Source organism: Tamandua tetradactyla, chromosome 2 (assembly GCF_023851605.1).
Source record: "Tamandua tetradactyla isolate mTamTet1 chromosome 2, mTamTet1.pri, whole genome shotgun sequence".
NCBI lineage: Eukaryota > Metazoa > Chordata > Mammalia > Pilosa > Myrmecophagidae > Tamandua > Tamandua tetradactyla.
In genome coordinates, this window is record NC_135328.1 from 100,201,525 (window position 1) to 100,227,241 (window position 25,717).

General features: G+C 41.8%; 1 protein-coding gene across 2 annotated transcripts in view; it reads left to right on the forward strand.

Moving 5' to 3' along the window:
• MAMDC2 (MAM domain containing 2) overlaps positions 1 to 25,717 on the forward strand; it is a 181,263-nt gene that overhangs the window by 90,913 nt on the left and 64,633 nt on the right. For both annotated transcript variants that reach the window (XM_077148410.1, XM_077148409.1), the window contains exons 6-8: positions 13,279 to 13,535; positions 17,767 to 17,860; positions 24,961 to 25,104. In XM_077148410.1, the coding sequence (XP_077004525.1) occupies positions 13,279 to 13,535; positions 17,767 to 17,860; positions 24,961 to 25,104 (495 nt within the window). The remainder of the gene's footprint in view (positions 1 to 13,278; positions 13,536 to 17,766; positions 17,861 to 24,960; positions 25,105 to 25,717) is intronic.

The window sequence follows — 25,717 nt, forward strand, 5'->3', positions numbered from 1 at the left end:
CCCAGGATGACTTTTTCTCTGCCATCTCCTCCCACCCTTTTTTTCTCCCCTACTCTGACGTCTGTCAACAGACAGGGGAGAAGAGGGGGGTATTGAGTAGAGACTGGGAGCCCTGGAGGAAGAGGAGGGACAAAGTACAGAGCAGAACTGAGTCCACAACTAAGGAAAGGATCACCTAGTTAAGGGCTGTTCTCCACCTGAGACTGGGTTGTGCTGTTTTTACATTTCCATATTATGCTTTGCTTTCTTATACATTTGTTGTTCAATATTTCTTCTTCCTAAAGACAAGGCTGGAATAATCACAGGTTACTTTTCATTAATGCTAAACCAAATGATAGAAACAAATCCTGAGGAATTTCCCAAGTGGCATTCACGTGACCCAATAATAATGATTAATTCTGAATGTGGTGTGCGGCATCGCCCCCTAGTGGCCAATTAGACTGGTTCTTGGCAGAGAAGGGTTTTAAGTCTCAGTGAGAAGTAGACTTCCGAGAGAAAGCTCCACCAGAGAGAAAGCTCCACCAAAGGGAGACAAGGGCCAGGGCTTACTTACTTATGGATTATAACTGCTCTCATCTGGATCCTCTCATAGGCTTCGTAATAGCTTAGGTCTCCCCTCAATTGCAAGACTAATTCCTAACTACTTCAAAGTCTTTTTTAAGTAGCAAGATTTTGATGGTTGGCTTTCCATCAAGCACAAGGATAACTTTGTTGGTTCTACTGCACACAGTTACTTTTTCTCTTTTGATCCTTTGCCATATGTATATTATGGTTATTCACTCAGTCCCAATAAACTGCTGATGAGACAGTGTGTTCCCAGGCCCACCTACGTGATAACTTTTTATGGTTCCTTTTTCCTCACTTGTAATTTCTTTTCATCTGAATATTTTTAACCATGTCTCCTTTTTTTTCAAAATTGCCCATCCTACAGCTTATCTGTTCTCTGGATGGTCTTCATCCTGACCATATTGTTCTGTTTGCTCCTTTTTTTGTCTCCTCCTTTACATCCAGTCTCAGATTCAACTCCCTATAGGGGTACAAAGAGAGTATAAGCAAGGGATGTGGGCTGGGTGAGGACTGTGGCAAACTAGAGGACAAAGGGTGCAGCCACCACTGTTCAGCTCCAATTAATTGTTGCCATGCAAGAATGCAATGCAGAGTGCCAGATTTTTAAAAATTTAATTTTTAAAAAATTAAAATTTTTTAATTTTTCAAGATAGTTTTGAAATTGGAGTTTTTATATGAAATTTCCCAGATTTGTTTAAATTGGGTGACTATTAAATGACAGTTTAATAGGTGACTAAAAATAATAGGTGACTACTAAATTTGGTGCCTATTTTCTGAAAACACTGTGGGCTAACAAAACACATCTGCAGATCAGTCCCAGTTGGCCAGCTTCTGCTTTGTAATCTTTATTTTACTTGTTTGCTTTCTTTTTCAACATGTCCAGGCTTCTTAGAACAAAACACTTATAGTAAACATAAACAAAAAGATTGGAGTCACATAAGGTTACTTATTGAAGACAACTCCCACATTCGATCTAGCATTTTCATTCAGTTGACCGTCTGTGAGATATCACGACAAAAAATAAAATTAAAATAACAAGGTGCTCTATGGCCCTTGCCCAGCTTCAAGGATCATACATTTGAGAAAGGGAAAGACACTTTTACCACAAATAAACATCACAGAAGGTAGTAAGTGTCAAGTGCTATAAGAATATGAGTGCTCTCCCCTTCCCTCCTGCAAAAAAAAAGGCACTGAGTATTCAGAATTAAGACAGATCACTTAGTAATCAGAGATCCTAGAAAATTTGGTAAAAGAAAGAAACTGCATTTGAAGGATGGTTATGATTTGGACAGGGAGAGACAAGAGGGGGCAGAGCAATATCCAGTGATGGCAATTACAAGATGAAGATGGGGGGAAATATGAGTAAGCAGGGAAGGGACAGATTCTAAAAGGCCTTAATGCCAGGAAAGATCATTTAATTTTAATCTATTGAAAATGAAAGCCACTGGAGGCATTTGAGGAGGGGCTACATGCAATGGTGGTAATATATTTAAGTGGATTAATCCGGTGGTGATGTTCTCATCAGATAGAAGGCAGGGGGTAGAACAAGAGAAGAAAAGAATGTCCCAGAAACTATTTCTTTAGATACATCTGGGGTCACTTATATAGGGAACTGAGATGGGAAAAAGACAAAACAGTTTCACTTTTTTCTTCTAAAAATAAGGTTTAGCTCTTTTGGAAATGACAAAAGATGGGGTTTCCATATGTATAGCTCATCTTTTGGCCCTGGAGACACACAGCCCATCTCTGTTTATGGCCATTGTAATGACCACACTAGCAATGAGTGTCACGTGTGTGTGGATGACCATCCGTCGTATTGCGTAGTCCAGGAGTCTGCATAGTGATTTCAGAAGACAGCTCATACAACAGAAGGTCTGCACCTCCTCAGCCCTTTGTTTAGGTGAATAAAGCAACTATCAATCTCTCAGGCCTTCAAGAAAGAAAATCCAGATGACGTTTTTTTAAAAAATTATGGAAGTCAGCTAATTTTGAGGTTGTTTTTCTGTCATAGCTTAAGAATCTAGTGCAAGGAGTTGAAAGAAACTTGAAAGGCTGTAGCATTAAAAATTGCAGCAATCTTTGATGTCAGTATCATTGTCAAACAGAGGCAGAAGCTTAAGTATGGGGAGGTAGAAAAACGCTTTTCCCAAATCATTTAAAAATCATTTCCAAAGTCAAGTCTTCTGAGTAACTAGTATCACGATCTACTGATGACATATTTAGTGCATATCCATTTTCATCCTCCATGATGGCAAGGACCAGCTGGCTGGGGAGAACACGTATTTCTTAGACAGGGCAACAGACCTGTAGGCCACTGTGACATGGTCCATTTGACTACATTAGCTGAATGCAGTCCATCCTTTGACGAGCTCATCATCCTTGTCCTGCCTCACTCTCATCCCTGGCCACAGTAGAACACTGTGACCATGCTTATGTCAATAAAGGGTAGAGAGAGAGTACCAGCTAGGAGTCAGAATGTTTGTGCTCCATGTGTAGTTATCAGAGTACAGAATTAGCTTGGGCAATTCCTTACCTTCTGAGGTTCTCCACTGACCTGTTTGCAAAATAAGGAACTTGAATTCAGTGATCTCTATGATGCCTTTGATCTCTAATATTTTCCTCTTTTCTCCTTGCCTAATGCTATATGTCGAAATCTCCAAATTCACTGCCTTTTGAGACCTATTTCAAAATCATTGTGTATCCCTCTGGAGTACTTACAAGCACATTGCATTGGACATTAGAGAAAAAAAAGAGAAGGACTTAGGGGACCAAGGAGTGAGTAAAAGAGGACCTGGTTTTTCTAATACCTTGATGAGAAGAGTAGAGATTTGCCCAGTGTTGTGGTCATCCCTGGGAGCATTAAGATTTGCTGGCAGGGTGCTGTCACCCCTGCCACAGGAACTCACCTCTCGCCTCCTCTCTGGCTCCCTTTCCCCATCCCTTCTCTTCCTCTCCATTTTCCTCCTCTTTTTCTTCTTCTTTAATGATTCTAAGACACCTTCCATGGGCAGGCAGCTTTGTCAACAAGCATAGGTTAGTCCCCCATGTAGATACTGAGTGCTATAGAAGTAGCCAATCCCAGGGCTAGAGGAAAGAAATCTCAGGAGTATTTCCACCTTTCCAGCAATCCACAGGATTACATTTCCAATCCAGTCAGCATTTGAACACCGGAATGTGAAGGCTCTTCATTGATTACTCATTCATTGATCACTCATCCATTCATTCAACAAGCACATAATAAATGCTCTATATGTCAGACATTCTTGCATACCCTGATAATACAAAACATTCACTAACCTCAAAAGAGATCACAAGAACCAACTTTTCTAAAATACTATTTTCTAGAATACCATTTTTTAGTATATTTATAGAGAGGATTATGGGGTGTCTGTGGTGTAATAAACTGGGGAAAACCTATTTATCTGACCACAGGGAAACCTGAGTTAAAGATAACTAATAGATTTCTTCATTTCAGGACTTCTCAGAACCTTTCATATAGTTCTGTATTACTATATATATTATGGCATTTCTCAAATTACATGAATGCCAAATACTATGTGTTCTAGTTTACTAGCTGCCAGAATGCAATATACCAGAAACGGAATGGTTTTTTAAAAGGGGAATTTAATAAGTTGCTAGTTTACAGTTCTAAGGCCAAGAAAATGTCCCAATTACAACAAGTCTATAGAAATGTCCAATCAAAGGCACCCAGGGAAAGACACCTTGGTTCAAGAAGGCCGATGAAGTTCAGGATTTCTCTCAAATGGAAGGGCACATGGCGAACACAGTCAGAGTTTCTCTCTCATCTGGAAGGGCACATGGTGAACACGGTGTCATCTGCTAGCTTTTTCTCCTGGCTTCCTGTTTCATGAAGCTCCCTGGGAGGTATTTTCCTTCTTCATCTGCAAAGGTCGCTGGCTGGTGAACTCTGCTTCTTGTGGCTGCATTGTTCTGCTCTCTCAGAATCTCTTTCATTCTCCAAAATATTTCCTCTTTTATAGGACTCCAGAAACTTATCAAGCCCCACCCAAATGGGTGGAGACATGTCATCACCTAATCCAGTTTAACAACCACTCTTGATTAAATCACATCTCCAGGGAGATGATCAGATTACAGTTTCAAACATACAGTATTGAATAGGGATTATTCTGCCTTTATGAAAAGGGATTTTGATTAAAACTTGGCTTTTCTAGGGGACATACATCCTTTCACACCAGCACACTATGTAAATGAATAGTTATATGCACGGTGATGTGTGACTGATAAGAGGTGTGAAATAAATGATATGGGACCATAGAAAAGTGAGACACTACCTTGGTTTGGGGGCTCAGGGACGACTCTCTAGAAGAGAGTCTGGAACTTGAGCAGTGAGCAGGATTTGGCCAGATGGATGAGAGAAGATAACTGCAGCATGAGCAAAGGTATAGAGGTATGATATTGGGGGAGGAACTGAAAATACAGAACATAGTGATGATGGTGGAGTAACACCTGCATCCTAGGTTATGCTCTTGCATATGAGTAGCCAAGAGCCTGGATACCTATATTCCACTGGCTTCTTCCAGCTCTTCTCTTTATTTCATTCTAATTTCTCTTCAACCTTTAGAACTAATGTTTTGCCCCTTCATTAGCCAGCAGCCCTCTCATCCCTACCCTGCACATCTACCCACACACATTCACACTCCACATATCAGGACTCCCATTTAAAACTTTTCCCCATATAGGGCAGGACTTAAAAAGACGACTCCTAAGATTCTAAGATATTTTGTTTGAAAAGCTCTATGCCTATAGAACTCTCAGTTTTGATTGGGTCCGTTCTTGAAAAAGAAAAAGTGAATGCTTTAAAAAAGAAAGAAGTTGCCTTTCTTATTCAGGTTTGCCTTCTACTGAGTATATCGATTTTCACGTGTTCTATCAGTTTGGGTGGCAAAGTAAAGATTATATGGTTCAGATGTCTGCCCGCAGCAGCACATTTTATAAACCCAACTCATGTTCATTCATACCCTCAAAGCAGCTGATGCCTCAGCTATCAGGTCAGAACTGGAGAAAAGCCCAGGAGGAGAAAGGGAAGGTGTGTGCTTGCTGAGGAACTTCAGAATTCCCAAGAGATTTGAGGGAAGTTTTCCCAGGAGGAAGGCTCTGGCCTTTGTGTTACAGGAAAAGAAAAAACAGTAAATGTAATATTGGAAAAAATACGATGTGGTCACATTTCCTTCATTTGGTGGAGAATTTTTTTGAAAGTTTTCCTTAGTGACATAGATTTTTAAATGGGCAGTACGATCCCAAATTCTTGCCTAATGATGGAAATATAAGAATTGTGGTAGGACATCTTTGGAATACTGGAGCATGTGTGGTTCTATCCTGTTTTTTTTTTTAATTCAATTCTGATTTATCATGTATGGTTTTTTGGGGGGGGGGCTAATATTTTACAAAGTAAAACAAAATCTTTCAGGAGGTAACCTACTGACAGCTGAGATCATTACTGTTTTCCCCATGCCTTAGCAAAAGGAACATGGAAAAATAATGAGGGTAATCCATTCCTTTGCTGAGATTTTAAAAATCAAACCTGCTTATGCTGCCACTTAGGAGCTGCACAAGGTTTCAAAGCCTAAAATAAGTCCAGAATTACTTTATTCCCCCAAAGACCAGGAAATGGATGGACCATCTTTTCATAACTCATGACACTCTTTTCTCATTTTGGTTTGATTTGAGCTGAGGTGTCATCTTAATGGCACCTAATAATTTGCTCCAGGCATTGGTCCATTTAGTTCACTGCATAAGCCCTTAGTAGGGTACAAGCTAGAAGCACTATATTATGTTTCTTACCATTGCCTTTGAGCAAAACTCTGCTGCAGCTCATTTCCCTGCCATTGGATGACTTACCAGAGCTTTCCAGGCACTTTCATTTTCAGGGATTAAGTTCAGTCAAGTCAAAGCTCTCCAATGACTGACCCAATTTGGGTCTGTTCCAAAAAAGACCACAGGGCAGCAGTAGGCAGAAGGGTCTGTGCTGTGTTTCTTCATATGTCTCCACTTTGCTCTTCTGCTCCTCCTCCACTCACTGCGCTGCCCATGGCTCCTCCAGGGTTGGGGCAGGGATGATATGGGATGGAAGAGAAAGGAAAGGGAAGGGGACAAAAGTTCTCATGTGACTGGTGCTGTTTAATCTGAAGTTGCTTCCCTTCATACTGAAGATGGCCAAATGCTGCCCATTTCTCATGGTCAGTAGGGAATCAGTCCCTCTTCGCTATTGCCATACAGGAATGAGGCATGTTCTGGTTGACTCTGTGACACCCCTCACCCTCCCCACTCCTTCAACACACACAGCCCCAAAACACTGATCACCCTCCTTTCCAGAGCCCAGGAGTTTCTGCAAACAGGGGTGAAGATAAGGTTAGATGGCAATTTCCCTCGTCCACTCCCTCCACAAGGGGTGTCCTTAAGACCCTTCCCTAGACTCAAGGTGAGAAAGGGGAAGCATCCCTTTCCCTTCCCTTGGGAAATCAAGAGGAAACACATGGCTGGTCAGCGCTGTGACAACTCTCTTCAAAGAAATATCATTTCCAGTCTCTCTGATCCATCTCTAGTCTTCTCCAATATATATAGGCCGGAGGTGAGAGATGGGCTAAAATTGGTACAGCTGGTTTAGGACCACCATTCAGCATATTCTACATTGACGGTCTAACACCACTCCTAAAATAGGGATACTTCTTACTCACTGGGGTCTCAGCAGAGACTAGAGTTCTCACTTAATGTTCATTTACATTTTGTGTTGTTCTTGAAAGCTGTATAAAAAAGATAAGAGTCAGACTCTGTTACAGTAAAAACCACCCAGGCCCTTAGAGTTTATGATTCATGAAGGTAACTGCCAAGTTTGTGAACTTGGAAATCAGGCTGGATAACTTGCTGCCTTGGGTACTGTCTCTTCACCATGGCAGCAGATGCTTCCATCTGGCATATGTTTCTTCAGGCTGAGCTTTTCCCCTCACTGGGGCAACAGCTTACCCAGACAACAAGTGACACTGGTGCAGACTGTGCACCTGGAATACAAATATGGGCAGTGGAGCAAAGTCTCAGCTGAGTCAAGGATGCCTTTGGCATAGTGGCCAAACCATGGGCAATCTTTGGGGGAGTGCTGGTTAGCCAGACTGTTTGAAAATAAAAGTTCAGGAGTTGCCCTCAAAGTTCTTTTCGTAATCCAAGGGAAAATGGCTGACTACCAGCGCCCACTGGTTCCAGATGAAAAGTCTAAGTAAGGCAGAGCTGCTATAGGAGAGGAGAGAAAGTCCTCTGCAGAAGCAGGCATGCATGCGTCATCACTGCAGGCATTACTCTTAAAGAGGCCTGAGCTTGGGCCAGCACCACCATGCATTTTGATCTTTCAATTAAATTAGAATTTTTGTTTCCTGGAAACTGCACAAGCTATGTATGCATAACCCAGAATCATAGCTCCAGTCTGATAATGATAAAAGAGCACAGTCTTTAGGAGACCGGCAATATACTGCTCAATTTTAATCTTATGGGGAACCCATTGTGCGTATCATAGACTCTTTCATTTTCAGTTAAATATTTATTACTTTTAAATCTTGTGGCCTGCAGGATCCCCAGGTCTTTATTTTATTATAGGGTCCTGTCCACCTTAAGTCCATCTATATCTAAAGTCATTCTACCTATATTTGAAATATCTAGCAAAGATTGCCTCTCCCAGAGGTGTAGGAGCCTCTAGAACCTTGAGCCAGAGAGGGGGTTGACATTTTTTAATTGGTATAGGGAAATTCTCAAAATACTAGACACTAGCCACTTTCATTGTTCCCCTTGGAAATGTGCACAAAATGTCACCTGTACCCACCCAGCCACTGGCTCCACTTTCTCAGAACAGCTTGTGCCCAGTGGTACATTCAGCCTGGGCTTGCTTTCCTTCCTCCAGCCTCGGCAGACACCTGGGTGGTGATTTCTGAATCATCCCCCCCCCTTCAACCAAGATGAAAAACTTATGACGAGCTACCTTTTGTTTCCCAGCAAGAAACATAGCATGACTCACATGCCAATAGGCAGTACCCAGCTTTGGCAGCAAATGCATGACTGAGAGGAAAGGGGGGCAACAGAATGTGGTCTCCTCTAGTTGTTGCTTGGAGTCAGCAGTCCTGGTCTTATTCCCAGCTGCCTCTCTGACTCACTTTGGGCAGACCACGTTGTGTTTACTGGATGTTTTTTTGGAGCAAAAATGTGACTGTGGCTCATGTGGGCTTGTTGTGCTGTGTGCCTGAGTTATTAATGAGTTATTATTAAGCCACAAATTCGGAGATCAAAATATTGTCTGCCCAGCAGGTGAGCAACTGTTCTTTAAAGAAGAGTATCAGATATCTGTTAGCTGTAAGGAAAATGAATTTATAATGGGGCAGGATGTGAGAAACTTCTCTAGGTCAGTATAGATGTCGTGTACCCAGGAAGCAGAGTGAATAGATCCAGGTGGATTTGTGGGGTCGCCCTGACTTACTGAGCCTCTCCTAGGGGCTTTGGAGATGCTCCTCACTTTCAGAAAAATGGTTTTCCTCTTCATGGCTGTGTCAGTTTAGGTCCTCCAAGAGGCAGATACTAAGCTGGGATAAGATGGGAAAGAGGTTTCTTGGGAGAAATGGCTGTGAAGGATAAAGGAGGAGAAAGCTGGGGTCGATGGGGATGGAACTGACTTATCCATTAGGGTCAGTAGAAGAGTGTCTAGGAACTGCCACATTTCAAGGGTTCCACAACAACGTGTTTTTTTGTTTTGTTTTGCTTTTACTTTTTTTATTGTGGAAAATAACATACACAAAAAAGCAATCAATTTCCAAGTATGATTTAACAAGTAGTTATAGAGCAGATTTTATACTTTGGTATGGGTTACAGTTCCACGATTTTTCATTTTTCCTTCTAGCTGCTCCAAGACACTGGAGACCAATGTATTGATTCAGCAGTCATAGTCTTCTCTATTTTACTCCTCCTCCTTTTTCTTTCTTTGTTGTGAAAAATAACATATATACAGAAGAGCAATAGATTTCAAAGTATATTGCAACAATTAGATGTAGAACAGATTTGAGAGTTTGGTTTGGTTTGCAATTCCACAATTTTAGGTTTTATTTCTAGCTGTTCTGAGGTACTGGAGAGTAAAAGAAATGTCAATATACTGATTCAGCACTCATACTCATTTGTTAAACCCAACCTTCTCTGTATAACTCCACCATCACCTTTGATATTTCTCCCACTCTTAAGGGGTATTGGGGCTATGGCCCAATGACAATGTTTTATTTTCATTTATTTTAAAATCAGAAGAAAAAAATGAGTATAGAATAATGAATCCAGCCTGGATGATATTCACCTTTATACCAATGCAGTCATACAATATAAATATTTCTTAATCTGTTTTTATGCAAGAAGGGGCCTGCAGCCCTGGAAAGCAGGGTGGGACTTTAGCACAGGATGCAGGTTTGACACCTGTGACAGAAGGGCGGCCAGCCGATGGGGAGGTGCCCAAGAGCCCGTGCCAGGCAGAACAGTTCTGCTTAATCGCAGCCTGGATGAAGCAGGATCCGAATGCTGGATCCAAACGCTGTCGTGGGGCAACTGGAGGCTGTCGGGTAACTCTGCTCGCTGCAGCAGGTTGTCTGGGAAGATCTGAGCTACGAACTTCCAAGACCCCCAGAGAGCAGGAAAACCAGGTATTAGAGCTCTCCCCCATCCGGTGCCCCCCAAGGAATAGCTTGAACCTGGATTCTGATTCATGGGTAAGACACAGTCCCAAGGGCATTTAAGACTTCGCCTCTGCCCTTGTTAAGCACCCGAGTTGTCAGGGAGCAGAACGTTATAGAGGAGTTCCCGATTACCAGAGCGTACCAGTCGGTTACCAGAGCGTACCAGTCAAGGCTGGCCGGGAGTAGGGGTGCTTCAGAGGCTTTCAAGCTCGGGCCGGAGGGGAGGGGCGTTCCTTCATATCAGAGCTTCTTTGCTTCTGTCCAGCCGAACGTTCTGAGCCTTCCTTTAAAATACCGCCAGCCCCCCTACCTCCTCGCCTCCCTCCACCTCCCCCTCCCCCCATCTCCCTCCCCGTCTCCCTCCCCCCCTCCTCCCCTCCCTCCGCCCTCCAGAGTTTTTCAAAGTAGGAGCCCATCCGCCATATCCAGCCTGCAGATATGTTTTATTTGGTGCAGAATTAAATATTTTGAGCTAGAGGGGCACATCATTTTAAAACTTGGTAAGATCTGACATAAAATTCTGCATTTTGAGCACCGGTGAGAAACGCCAGCCGCACTGGGCTGGATGCTGGGCTGTGAGCAGAGGCTGCACGATCAGTGCTGGAGGACAAAAGCTCAGCCCAGGGGCAGTGGCTTCTTAACCCCAGCGGATGGCTGCAGCGGGAGGGTGCAAGCCAGCGCCATTGGTTTTCTGATTTTTCAAGAGAAGCTTGATTTCTGCTTCTCATTGTTGGGGAAACAAAATTTCAACCGCTGGTAAGGAATTCCCCACAGTCCCCAGCACTTTTGACCCACTCTCTGTTTTCTTCCTGGCCCTTCTGAGCACCTTAGTTTGTGGTCTTTGTCCATTCCCAGCCTCATGGCTTGGTGAGACCATAGGAGAAATGATGTTTAAACAGGCAGAGTACTCAGGGGGTTGAACAGTTTGCTACCAGGAGAAAGGGAGCATTGATCTGCTCATCTTTCCCCTCTGCCAAGTTGAGGAGAGGGCCTTTCTGAGACTCTATCCATGTTTTGAGTAACCTTTTGCTGAGGGCCCCCCACATACCAGAGAGTGTACTGGTGGATGAATGGATAAATTCTTCCTAATGTCTTTACTGCCATTTTGCGAAGCGCTAAAAAGGAATTTAAAGAAATTATTATTAACCTGGAACTACCTAATAAAAACAAAGATCTTAAGCTCTAATTTTTCCGAGCCGGTAAATAGTAAAGGCATTCTACTGAAGCTACAATATATATATAGCATTTCTCTACCATTGAAGCTTAAATAAACTGGTAAGAAATTGCTAATAATTATAGCTACCATTTATACAAAACAGACAATGGGGCAAGCATACTGCTAGAGTCATTCATGGCATTACTTCATTTCGTTATCTGTATAATTATCTTGGGCAATTACAACATGCTTGGCATGTATATGCGCAACTCTTTACAAGTATAATTTCATTTAATATTTGTATCTACCCTAAGAGGGAAGAAATTGATTCTTACTCTAGAGATCAGGAAATTGAGCCCAGAGAAATTTGGTAACTTAATCAAGGTCAGAGGGCTGTAAGAGGTGGGACAGGATTCGAAAGCCCTACCTCTGCACCCCCACACCCCTGAATTTGCCACAAGTTTTCTCTGTTTCACTAAGACATGTTTCTCTGTTTCACGGAGGTCAACCTCTAGGCCCAGAGTCCATCAAGACTTGCCAAAAGGAGTGTCACACGTTCAGTCTTCCAAAATCCTAACCCTATCTCCAGTGTTGATTGGCCCAAGTTGCTCCTTTAGCAAGGTACAAATTGTTACCTAGTTTGAACTCAAAATCTTAGTTTCACTCAAAAAGTACATGGAGACACAGTGTAAGTTGTAGAGAGGTGTAGGAGGGTCCCTCCAAGTCCTTTTAAGAACAGATGATGTGCCGCTACAGGGCTTCTCATTCACAGAGCACTCATTCTCAGGTGTGCTGCTTTCCCCAGCTGTGTTGTTTATGAAAATTCACAGCATACAGGTCATACCTTTCTGCTTGAATATTTTGCTTCAATCAAAAATAAGAAGAAAAAAAATGGTTCTTATCCAGTCTTTAGCACAGTGCAGTGAACCTGTATGTACCCATCTCCCAGCTGTGACATTTATCGACTCATGTCCAAACTTGTTTCATCTATAACTGTTCTAGTTTGCTAGCTGCCAGAATGCAATATACCAGAAACAGAATGGCTTTTCAAATGGGGAATTTAATAAGTTGCTAGTTTACAGTTCTAAGGCTGAGAAAATGTCCCAATTAAAGCAAATCTGTAGAAATATCCAATCTAAGGCATCCAGGGAAAGATATCTTGGTTCAAGAAGGCCAATGAAGTTCAATGTTTCTCTCTCAAGTGAGAAGGCACGTGGCAAACACTGTCAGAGTTTCTCTCTCAACTAGAAAGGCGCATGGTGAAGACAGTTAGGGTTCCTCTCTCATCTGGAAGAGCACATGGCGGACACAGCATCATCTGCTAGCTTCTTCTCCTGGCTTCTGGTTTCATGAAGCTCCCTGGGAGACATTTTCCTTCTTCATCTCCAAAGGTCGCTGGCTGGTGGACTCTGCTTCTCGTGGTTATGTCGTTCTGCTCTGCTCTCTCTGAATCTCTTTCTCCAAAATGTTTCCTCTTTTATAGGACTCCAATGAACCAATCAAGACCCACCCAAATGGGTGGAGACATGTCACCTAATCCAGTTTAACAACTAATCTTGACTAAATCACATCATCCAGGGAGATGATCTGATTACAGTTTCAAACATACAGTATTGAATAGGGATTATTCTACCTTTATGAAATGGGATTTTGATTAAAACATGGTTTTTCTAGGGGGCATACTTCCTTTCAAACCAGCACAATAACGTACCCACTTCTGCTCCACTGCTCCCACTGGATTATTTGGGAGTAAATCCCAGAATCATACTGTTTCATCAGAAAACAGCCCAGCCTGCCTTACGCTGCATGTTGTCTGTGTGATACTTTCAGGACACTACATGTACGTGGACTCGGTCTATGTCAAGCACTTCCAGGAGGTGGCCCAGCTCATCTCTCCGATGACCACAGCCCCCATGTCTGGCTGCCTGTCTTTTTATTACCAACTCCAGCAGGGGAATGACAACATCTTCTCCCTTTACACTCGGGATGTGGCTGGTCTTTATGAGGAGATCTGGAAAACGGACAGTCCAGGGAATGCTGCCTGGAACCTCGCCGAGGTCGAGTTCAGCGCACCATACCCCATGGAGGTAGGTGGGCCAGGTGGGCCCGGGGTTCCTGGCAGCTCTGCAGGGTGCATGTCACCTGCCTGGATAGAAAGAGACTCTGCACAAGCATTGCATTCTTTCTCTTCTGCTGCAACTAGTCTTTTTTTTAATGTTATTATTGACAAATCTTCACACACATACAGCCCATGCATGGTGTACGGTTCATACATGGTGCACAGTCAGTGGCTCACAGTATCATCATATAGTTGTGTATTCATCACCATGATCATTTTTAGAACATTTGCATCACTCCAGAAAAAGAAATAAAAAGAAAAAACTCATACATCCCATAGTCCTTACCCCTCCCTCTCATTGACCTCTAGTATGTCCATCTACCCAATTTATTTTACCTCTTATCCCCCTATTATCTATCTATTTTTTTATCTATATATATATTTTTTACTCATCTGTCCATACGCTGGATGAAAGGATCATCAGACACAAAGTTCTCACAATCACATGGTCACATTTGTAAAAGCTGTTTCATTATACAATCGTCTTCAAGAATCAAGGCTACTGGAACACAGCTCAACAGTTTCAGAGTCTTCCCTCCAGCCACTCCAATACACCATGAACTAAAAAGGGACATCTATATATACGTAAGAATAACCTCCAGGATAACTCGACTCTGTTCGAAATCTCTCAGCTGCTGACACTTTATTTTGTGTGACTCAGTCTTAATCTTCTTTATCCCTTCTTGGCCCCCTCTGCTTCCCTCTTTTCCCTTCCTCCTTTATCACCTTCATTTTTCTAGCAGGAGGGCATTTTTTAATAGGGGTAAATATAAGTCAGCCAACTAAAATTTGAGGGCACACTCACCCTCTGAACTTTGCGCTTTGGTCAGAGAGTTCAGAAGAGGACACCAGTGCCTTCTACGTGAAATTCATTTTTTAGCTCTCATCCCATTGTCAGCAGTAATGAAGTTTTCCTTCACTTGAAGGAAATGTCTTTCTAGAAAAAATATTGCTTATTTCCTTTTCATTCCTTTACGATATAAATTATGTCATAAAATCAGAAATAAAATTACTACTACAGGCCTAATTTGAACCAAAGCTTGGTACCTTTGTTTCAAACTTTTTAAAGTTATGCAGGTAACAAATGCCCAATACAGAAAATTAGAAAATTCAGGGAAACAAAACAAACTAAAATACCCTGATCGGACCACACAGAGGTGAGGACTGTTAACATTTTGATGCTTATTACCCTTTGCAGCCTTTTGTCTAAGCCCATATTTTAATCTATGTATATTTATATGTTGCAGTACTTCCAACAGTTAAACCTAGTAGATAAAATTATCCTCACATTATAAGTAAAAAAGAGAAAACAGAGAAATTTGGTTTTTTTTTTTCCTGAGTCACACAGCTGGTGAGTACCTAAGATTTAGAAAAGTCCCCCAACAAAAATCAGACTTAAAGCTGCAGGAAGAGAGTCCTCTGTGTACAGAACCCCCTAGACCTCTTTCTTTTTTAAAAAATTTATTTATTTGTTTTTTTTACATGGGCAGGCACCAAGAATCAAACCCAGGTCCTCTGGCATGGCAGGCAAGCACTCTTGCCTGCTAAGCCACCGTGGCCTGCCCACCCCTAGACCTCTTAAATCAGTGGTTGCAACATTATTGTTGCAGATTTGGAATTATAGGCAGCATCTCAGAGACCACCATTTCTTAATATCCCCCACTTTTCACTGTGGGCTTTCTGCAACAACTTCTCCAGGTCCCCTTCAAATGCTAAAGAAGCAGATTACTACCCCAGATGCTCTCTGGTGGTGCCATCTGCTTGCCCAATGTGGAGCTGCAGGGAATGGTGGGGTTGCGTTTTGGTTTCTGACGTGTCTGTCTCTTGATGGCGAGCCTGCCGCACCCCTCCCCTTCGTATCTGCCCCCTGGAGCCCCAGAAAGAGCAAAATGCCTTTTGCAGAATGTGTGTTATTTCTTATCTCAAATTCTGACCAGGCCTCACTTTGCTGTTGCAGCTCAGTGGAAATTTTTCTGTGAGTTTGGTTTACAAGGAGGCAAAGAACTGCACAAACTGCTTCAGAAAAGTTTCCTATTAAATTCAAATGAGTCACACACATAGACTGACAGCATTTTCTTTGCGAACTCCTTTCATCCACCATAAAACTTCTGGGATAACATTGTATGAGTGACACTTTGTAGAATTTTTTTAAAAATCGATACTTGAAAAATTACAATTCTGGACACTTACAATATATGTCCTATAGGTTCACAAGTGCAATTTTGCTCTTGGAGTCTGAATGCCTTCTCTGACATTACTTCCTCTTGCTAATTGCCAGGAAAATAATCTTGTTCTGCAGAAATCAGGGAATTTAATGTTACCGTATTCCCAAATGAATTTTTAAGAAGCAAACAAATGAGACTCTTTCTGGACAAGAGAGGACATGTTGCCATATGGCCAATGATTGGCATACTCAGAGCCAGGAAACCATTCTTTTTCTGCCTAACATTGAGTCCATCATTTTCTTTTCTTACTGGCTGGAACCTTGAGAACTGAATGGCATGGGCCTGTGTTAATTTGTAAATTTAATTTCCCCTTTCTCAGATGTCCACCTCTGTCCCCTTCATTTATAGCCTTTTCCCCTTTGCCAGAGGCAAACTCCCAGAGCCCCTCAGAGGTTTGGAGAGTCTACAGAAGGTCTCGGTAGGGCCATTGTTGTTATGCTAAAAGGAACTTGAAGGAACATCTTATCCAAACCCCTTTTTCAAAAATGAAGAAACTGAGGCCTAAAGGAGACGAGGGACCTGCTCAAACTAATTAGTTGTTAACTTTGGGCCGGATCATGCATATGAGTTTTATAGGATTCATTGTGGAGAAAGGGGCACTAAATTCAGAGCTCATTATGTACCCAACTCCATGCTGGGATCTTCACATCCATTATCTCAGTCTCCTCAACAGTCCTACAAGGGAGGTACATTCATGCCTATTTTACAAATAAGAAAGCACAGCCCCAAGAGGTTCAGCAATTCACCCTAGATAGAAGTGAGGGAAATGGGATTTGAATTCCAGGTGATGGAAATGGGTTCTGAACTCTAGGCCTCCAAACACCATTCTCTTCACAAGAGGTTGCCGATGGGTCAAATGTAAACCACGGAGATTTGCCTGACTGGCATGATGGGGCTTTTCGGGGGGTGGGGGGGTGGAGCTTGTTTGTTTAATTGTTTAATTACTTGACCATGTTGAAATATCCAAAGACTTCAAATAAAACTCTAGGCATCCAGATTCTCTTGACAACATAATAAACCCGGAAACATGAGCTCTGAATTCTCAGGTCAGGCTTTGACAGAAGCTGAGGAGCAGCTGGTCCCTGAAGGCAGGGCTTACCCTCTCCATTTTACCATGTCCACCTCCCTTCCTGCTACATCAGACCAAACCCGCTTCCTGCACTTGCTGTGCCTGCCTGGCCCTTGTAGGCATTCGAGGTTGCAACCCCTGCTCCACACTGTTTCCTATGTTTCCTATGTTATCAGTTTATGGAGTGGCTGCAGACAGGGGTGGGCTTCTCAGCAGAGGTGAGCCCTGTGCTCACCAATCCTGACCCCTGACCCCTGACACTGGCCAGCAGGCAGGAGGTGGTTGATTGTGCTCAGAATTGAAGTCAGTGGCCAGGAAGAAAGCAAAACTTAAGGGGTTGAACCCATCAACCCCATCCCCTTTCTAAGCAGTCGAAACTGCCTAGACATGGTTAAAATCCTGTGTTCAGAATTTCGGTGCCTGATTCTGCCTTTGCTGGAGGGTTTGTCATCTTCGACTGCTGCATCTTTGTCAGGGACCTTCACATAAAACTCCATGCATGAAAACAGGAGAAAGCCTCAGAGGAGCTTCGTTCTCATGCACACCGGCGGGAAAGCCTGGCCTGCTTTCTGCACTAGCCTGCTTTTCTTAATTGAAGTTCATAATGCTGATTGTCAATCTATAGTTCTATCAGAAAGTGAAGTAGGTACTTTAGCTAATGCTCGGGGAGAGGGAAATGTCAACTAATAAAATGCAACTTAGGGTTTAGCATTCACTCCCTCTAAAAGAAGCTGTGGGTTGAAGAAGGCACGGCCTGAACTCTTGTGTTTAGAAACAGACTTCTGTAAGTGCTTAAACCTTGGCATCATCTAGCCTGATTGACATGCCTATTTAAACATGGTAAAGAGCACTTAAGCCCAACAGAAAATATGTAAACATGTGACAAATTACATTTTCCTCTGCAGGTTATTTTTGAAGTTGCTTTCAATGGTCCTAAAGGAGGGTATGTTGCCTTGGATGATATTTCTTTCTCTCCTGTTCACTGCCAAAATCAGACAGGTGAGCATTCTCTTTTTCTTCTTCCTTGTGTTTGGAACTTCCCTTTCTTAATAGATGCCTGTGGTCAGTTCTCACTTTATAATTCTTTCCGATTTTCTTGCCTTTCCCATATTTCATCCTTAGAAGATTATTTAACGGAAGAGTCATTTTTCTGGAATACTCCCCTTTTTCTTCCCATTACAGAGTGAAACTAATTTTCTGTCATCACAGAGCAGATGTCATGCCTTGAGAAGATTTTTATCTTCCCTGCCATGTAGGAAAGAAAAATTAAATAAAATCAACTCCTTCTCACCCTGTTCTTCCCTTTAAAGGATATCTTAGGTTCATAGATGAGTGGATGGGTATGTGGAAAAGACTCTCAAAATCTACTGAATAGAATTATAAGAACTGTTTCCAATTTTATGTATCCAAGACCTATAAATGTCCTCCAGCTTAAAGATTTTAGTATTTGATGTGCATTATATGCTCTTAATTTAATAGTTTTTTCTTTCTAAGCGAACCCTCAAGTTATATTATTTTATCATGACCAATTTCTCGATTTGCATAAAACTGGAGTTCGGAAAAAAGAGGAAATGTTTTCTTCCTTGGAAAATAGATAAGCAAAATGACTCAAAGTAAATTAGAAAACAAATGTTTCCAAATAAGAAGGGTGACAGTATATTAACAATAACCCAGATAAATATAATTAACCTTATTTCTTGTTTCCTTGAGAGTCCCCAGAGACATACTCCGTTTATTCCATCTTATTAATTAGCCCTCATTCTGGAGTTTAGAACACAGGAAATAAGTATTTGAACTTGACCTTTGTGCTTTGACTTTCACTTCAGAAAGAATTTGTTCTATTTTAAATATGGTTTCAGATATATTCTATAAGCAAGAGAACTGAGAAAGATAATACTTTCTACTTGAGCTAAACTGCTAAACCCAAATTAGAGAGAAATCTGCTAATTTGCTGAAACCAAATAATATTTCCCACTAATCTAATAAAACAAAACAAACAAAACAGAGAAACAGATAGAACCAGAGTGGATTTACTTCCTTTCTAAAACGACTTAATCCAAGCAATAATCAAAGATAGAGACTCTAAATTTGACAAAACACAGAAACAAAAATTATTTCACTTCTCTAAATTTAACTGCTCCCTGTTTCCATCAGTTAATATTTCAATTATGTCAATAGTAATCTCACAACCTCTTGAACACTGTTTTTGGAAAGTTCCTCTTCTCTGTCACTAGACATCTATATTGAACTTTTATATTTTCAAGTTAAACATTTGGGGGGAAAGAGGTGTTTATCCAATATGCGCCAGGTAGAGGATGGGATGAAGAGGCAACTGGGAGGTAATAAAATTGACTGAATCGGCCTAGAAATAATGGTTAGAAATGCTCTCTCTTGTAAAAAGCTTCAGAACACGTGTGAGCTCTTTCCTACTGCACCAGTGCTTTTGGCTGGTGAAAAGAAAGGAAAGGTTCCAACAAAACAGGGGCCATTTGTTAAGAGGGCTGGTAGCTCCTCAGTCCATAAAACCTGGTCCACATAAAGACCCTGCTTCCTCTGCAGGGACTTCCATGGATATATATTTTTATATTCTTAGGTTTCCTGAGGGACCATGTTGGTCTTCAGAATTTCACCATATGAACTTGGCTTTAAAAGAGTTTCATTGTGTGATCATAGGGTCATGGTCAATAGCCAGGCTTTGGATTCACATCCGTACTCTGCTGCTTACAAGCTGTGTGAACCTGAGCATGTAATTCAACCTCACTGAGATGCTTCTTCCCGTTATTGGGACAAGGATGGAAGAAATCTGCTTCATAGAGTTGTTGAGAAAATTAATGAGTTAGTTAATGTCTTTGAAGGCTGTATCATAGAAAATGAAACGTACAAAATGCTTTGTCATAAGGCTTATTATTTACTTAATTTTCAGAATATGCCCATTCATTCACCAGCGAACAGCAGATCAGATTGGAACTAAAGAGAACCAGCCTTGATGAATGTGTTAGCGAGAGTCTGCCTTATGCCATCCATTAAGCAGCTGCTGGCCAGATTCTGAGTCTTACAAGCTGAGCCCTGTAGTGTTCATATTTCATCTTATATTTCACACGTAGTTTATATCTTTCTGTTTCAGAACAGGTGCCTACATTTTTTTCTTTATCTTGGTTAGCCCCAGGAGGGTTTTTTTCTGATTTTCCCAGCTGAATCTTCCCTTTTCTCCCTAGTAGACTGAGACAGGAACTATTTCCACGTATGACCCATCTCCTTCCCACCATCTGGTTGGGTTTACAGTTAATCTAGTCTCCCAGACCTGAGACCCATAGCCTAGTCATAGGTGGTAAACGCCAGTGTTGTGCCCCTTCTCTAATTGCTCCCAAGGATGACTTCCAGAGGACAGTGAAGGCTTCTCCCCTCTTGATTTGCAGCATTTCCCTCCCACACCTCCCTCCCACAACCCCTGTACCCCCTGTTTAGCCTAGATTCTAGACCATAGGAATAAGCTTTCCTTTGGGTCTATAAATTCCTTGAATGCCTAACAGGTGAGCCCATCCGCTTCTAAGGATCCTGCCTTAATGCTTCAACTCCAAAGTAAGCACTCCACTGCTCTGCCATATGTAGTGCCCACATCTTCTCTGGGCATGTGCCCACCCTATCCCCAGGCCAGTGGTGTTGAGGATCTTGCCCTCATGGGTATATACCCAGATGATGACTACCTGGATCTAAATGCCAGTTGACTACTGGTAGTTAACAACACATTACCTAGGCCTCCTGTCTCATTGCAAACCTGAAACAGCTCTTACCTATGTTACAGCTGAAGTTGTAACTGCCTGCCTTAGCTCAAAGGCCCTGTGCTAGTTTGCAAGCTGCCGGAATGTGATATAACTGAAATGAAACAGATTTAAAAAGGGAAATTTATTAAGTTTCAAGTTAACAGTTCTAAGGCTATGAAAATATCCAAATTAAAGCATCCAGGGAAAGACACCTTGGTTCAAGAAGGCTGATGAAGTTCAAGGTTTCTCCCTCAGCTGGGAGGGCACATGGTGACGTCTGCTAGCTTTCTTTGCCCATTTAATAAGGCTTCCCCGGGGACATTTTCCTTCTGCCTCAAAGGTCTCTGGCTACCTGAGCTCTGTTGGTTCTGTTGGCTCTGATCTTTTTCCAAACTGCTTCCCTCTTAAAAGGCTCCAGTAAGTAACTCCACCTTGTATGGGTGGAGACACATCTGCATGGAAACCATCTAATCAAAAGTTAACACCTGCAATTGGGTGGGTCACAGCTCCATGGAAATAATAAAAAGTGTCCCATCCAGCAATATTGAATGAGGATTAAAAAACATGGCTTTTCTGGGGTATTTAATAGGTTCAAACCAGCACAAGCCCCCAGGGGCCTCTGCAGCCTGTTCAGTGGTCTGTCAGTGCCCAGATCCATTGCAGATCCAAGAGTGCGGTGCCAGGTCCCACTCACTCTCATTCTCCAGCCAGCTCTGAGCCCTCTCAGCCTACTTTTGGTCTGGCTTCTGCTAAAATAAAACTATTGGGCAAATTTAGAAGCCTAAAGAATTCACAGTATCCAGTGCCTCTTTAGCACTAAAGGGGACATGAGCCTTTTAGACTATAGGAATCATGCTGAATTCATCTCCATGAGCTCCACGGAGCAGAGAAACCCTCCTCAAACTGCAACACACTCCGGCTAATGAGATCATCTTCAAAGCTCTCATTTCTGATGTCAGAAGGCAAGTAATTAACTCAACTGTACATTATCTGATGCTTTCTGGTACCTTGCTGAAAAGGTATTTAACTTTTTTTTATACTGAGCATCAGTTGATGCCCAGGGGCTTGCCCTGTCTCTGATTCATTCCTACCCCTCGGATTTGTCATTAGCCCTCCCAGGCGCTTAGTTTGTGGTCTCCATTTCACCCATGCCTCTGAAACAAGCCTTAAGCACAGTCTGTCCATCCATCCCCGATCTCTGAGGAGTCTTAGAGCTCATCGTGGCTCTCAAGTAGCCCCTCTAGCTCCATCTTCAGGAATCAGATGCTCCCTCAAGATGGAGAAAGCTTGCACAGCAGCTCACGCAGCATAAAAGAAATTCTTTCCAGTTAGAAGTTTTGCTTTTCTTTTTATCAAACCTCCTCCAGACACCCAGAAAATCCATTTCAGAGATTAGGTGTTTAGCAAAGAATTTAATTACATTGTCAGAAAATTCTTTTCTATGTGACTCAGTTTATCACCATGCAAAGAACTGATCCTTGCTTACTTTCCAGTTTTAATATCTCCTCTTGCCCCTCCTATGCAGCTGATAAATGAGTTATAATTCTCTTGTGACCACTCCAGGGGACTGCTTTGAGATACAATCTTGATGAGTAATTTCACCGACCTGTCGTTCTCTTTGGGCATGGCTTTTGGGAGGATCACATTATTTCCCGAGTAGATGGCCAGCTGTAGACTTTGCTCTTTCATCTGTTTCTTCCAGCAAGATAGCAGAGCAGGGACTAATACTGGAGACATCATGGCTATCATTTCAAATTTCTTTGGGAGATATCAAAGGAAACTTTGATGATATCATATTTATTTTTCAAGACTTCAAGATATACACCCTGATACTGATGTAGTCTGCCAGAGCAGGGTGTGTGAGCTAATCCACCAGCCCAGACCTATTGACCTTTTATCCTATCTGGCTCATCAGTGTCTGCTCCCTGTGTAATTTTTAGGGGCTATTATTTGAAGTACAATCAGATTCCTGTTACGTAGGAACATTTTCTTCCTATCCTTTTCCCTGCCTCTCTCTCTCTGTGATGTGTTAGTCATTTACATTTTTTGGGTTTTTTTTTTTTTTTTTTTTGGTTTTGGAACCCTTCATTTTTTGTATCGTTTCAAGCCCTTAATGTTTGTACCAAACCCTTTATTCCTAAATACTTCAGTGTGTTGTTTTCTACAAACTAGCAAATTCTTCAACATAACCACGGGATAATTACAACGTTCACGAAATTTAGCATTGACACAGTATTATCACCTAACCTACAGTTCCTATACCAATTTCACCAAATGCTCCAATAATATCCTTTATAGCTGTTTGTTTTCCTGGACCATGATTGAATTTTGGATCCCCCATAGCATTTAGCTGGCATGTCTCTTTTAATCTGGACCAGTCTCTCAGGCCACCTGAATATGTCCTTGCTTTGAAAAATGGATGAATTGTGAGCATAGCGAGTCTCTGTCCCTGAACGTCCCTCTGCTTCATCAGATCCCTGCTCCCAGAACTCAAATGTTTCTCTGGAGACGCTTTTCCAGTTATTCAAAACAGCCCCCTCCCTCCCTCCCTGGCCCTGGAAGGATGGACTCAGTGTGTATGTGTCAGCATGTGGAAAAGGCTCGTGTTTGGCCACATTCAATGTGCCCCAAACTGCTGCAGTCATTTCCCCGCCGGACTGGGAGGGAGACAAGAGCACTGAGGTTTACAAGTGGTTTACAAGTCCCTTGTTAAGAGAACTAAAAGTTATTCTCGAAAGAGCAGACCGCTTTTATGTTCCATCCCTCCAGGCAACCTGGGCTGCTACCAGAATTGGCTTGGCCAAAACAATAGCAGAGCAACTGACAAAATTGGTGTGAATTTCTGAACTGCATGATTTAGTGAGGGATGATTTTCTTTGAGCAGATCAGCTCCTACTACTCATGTCAATTATAGACAGCAGCTGTGTTCCTGACACAGCACTTGATTAACAAAGGAAAATTACTTCTGGAAAAAAAATTATTCGTTAAATATTTATCTTTGAGGCAAATTAAGAGTTCCCTAAAATCCTTACCTATTTTTTTCTTGCTTTTTTATTTTCTATGAATGACTTTTAAATGCAATTTTATTGAGATATATTCACATACCAAATAATCATCTGAAGTATAAAATCAGTGGTTCACAATATCATCATTCATCATTGCAATTGATTTTTTAACATTTTCAGTACTCAAAAAAAAATTAAAATCAAGAATAAAAATAAAAGTAAAAAAGAGCACCCAAAACATCCTATGCCCCCTACCCCTCTTATTATTTATTTATTGTCTTTATTTTCTTACTCATCTGTCCATACACTGGATAAACAGGGCATCAGTCACAAAGTTTTCACAATCACATGGTTACACCATAAAAGCTATATAGTTACACAATCATCTTTAAGAATCAAGGCTACTGCATTACAGTCCAACAGTTTCAGGCATTTCCCTCTAGCTACTCCAATACACCAAAAACTGAAAAGGGTGATCTATGTAATCGTAAGACTAACCTCCAGAATGATTTCTCAACTCTATTTGAGAGCTCTCAGTCACTGAACCTTTATTTTGTTTCATATCTCTTCCCCCTTTTGGTCAAGAAGCTTTTCTCAATCCCATGATGTCAGAGCCAGGCTCATCCTTGGGAGTCAGGACCCATGTGGTTATGGCGATGCACACCCTGGGAGTCATGTCCCACGTGGTAGGAGTGGGGGAAAAGGGCAGTGAGTTCATCTGCTGACTTGGCTTAGAAAGAGAGGCCACATCTGAGCAACAAAAGAGGTTCTCTGGGGGTGACTTTTAGATATAATTATAAGTAGGCTTAGCTTCTCCTTTGCAGGAATAAGTTTCATAAGGGTGAGCCCCAAGATTGAGGGCTTGGCCTAGTAATTGGTTGTCCCCAGTGCTTGTGAGAATATCAGGTCTTCCTTGTGTGGGGAAAGGTAATATTTCCACCTTTTTCCCCAGTCTCTCAAGGGGACTTTACAAAAAAATTTTTTTTTATGTATGAATGAATTTTGAATTATGAAGAATGCGAATAAATGCTGGCAGTCTTTACCTCATGAAAGAAAATTTCTTTTGAGCCTGACACTTCCTTACTTTTATAGAAAATGTGAACAGGGCTTGTTCTTCCTCCTTCCATTTGAGAGGAAAAGAACCATGTTCTTGTCATGCTGAAAAACTGATTTGTTGTTCATCTCTCAGTGTGCCATTTGGGTAAAAATCTTTTGCTGCGTTTTACTTCTGTAGTCTCCAAGGCACAAATATATGCATATATGTCTACCAGTTCTCATGGTCCTTTGAGATCCTGAGTGTGGTTCTCTCTAACTTTGTTTCTTCATTCTTCAGAACTTCCGTTTAGTGCTGTGGAAGCAAACTGCAATTTTGAGGAAGATCTTTGTAACTTTTATCAAGATAAAGAAGGCCCAGGCTGGAGCCGAGTGAAAGTAAAACCAAACATGTATCGGACAGGAGACCACACTACAGGATTAGGTAAATCCAGAGTCTATTTTGGGATGATGGTGCAAGGATAGTAGTCACCCTTTATTCACCATTCCCAATCCAGGCCTATGAGAGAAGGAGCAGATTAAATTAAGGTTTCAAAAACATTGTTCTGGCTGTTGTATGGCCCTGTGTGAAAGAACCAAAGAAACTTTTCTCAGTTGAGTTAAATAATCAGGTGAAACTAAACCATAGAGCAAAGCCTGAGGTGCCCCAAAAAAAATTGAGATAGTTGGGGAGTGAGGCAGAGAAGGTAAAGAAAAACAGTATTGTTTTAAAATTTCTGCACAGACTTTCCTGAAAACACAGACCTGTTTTAAGATTACCATCAGGATGATGTGGGAGAAGGAAGGCTCTTGATTTCCTTTTTGTTTGTTTTATTTAAAAGAAATAAGGGAAGAATGCAGATTTTCTGTAGCTGGAAGAGCCTATCTGATCAAAACCTCTTCAGGGGCAGGTTTAACACATGACCTGCAGGTAGTAAGCTCTGTCCAGACACATAAATCCCTATCACAAGGATTGCCAGACAGAACGTGGTCTCCCCATGCCCACTGGTCCCTGCAGAAATAAGAATGAAAATTTGGCTATGGGCTAGTACTGTCAG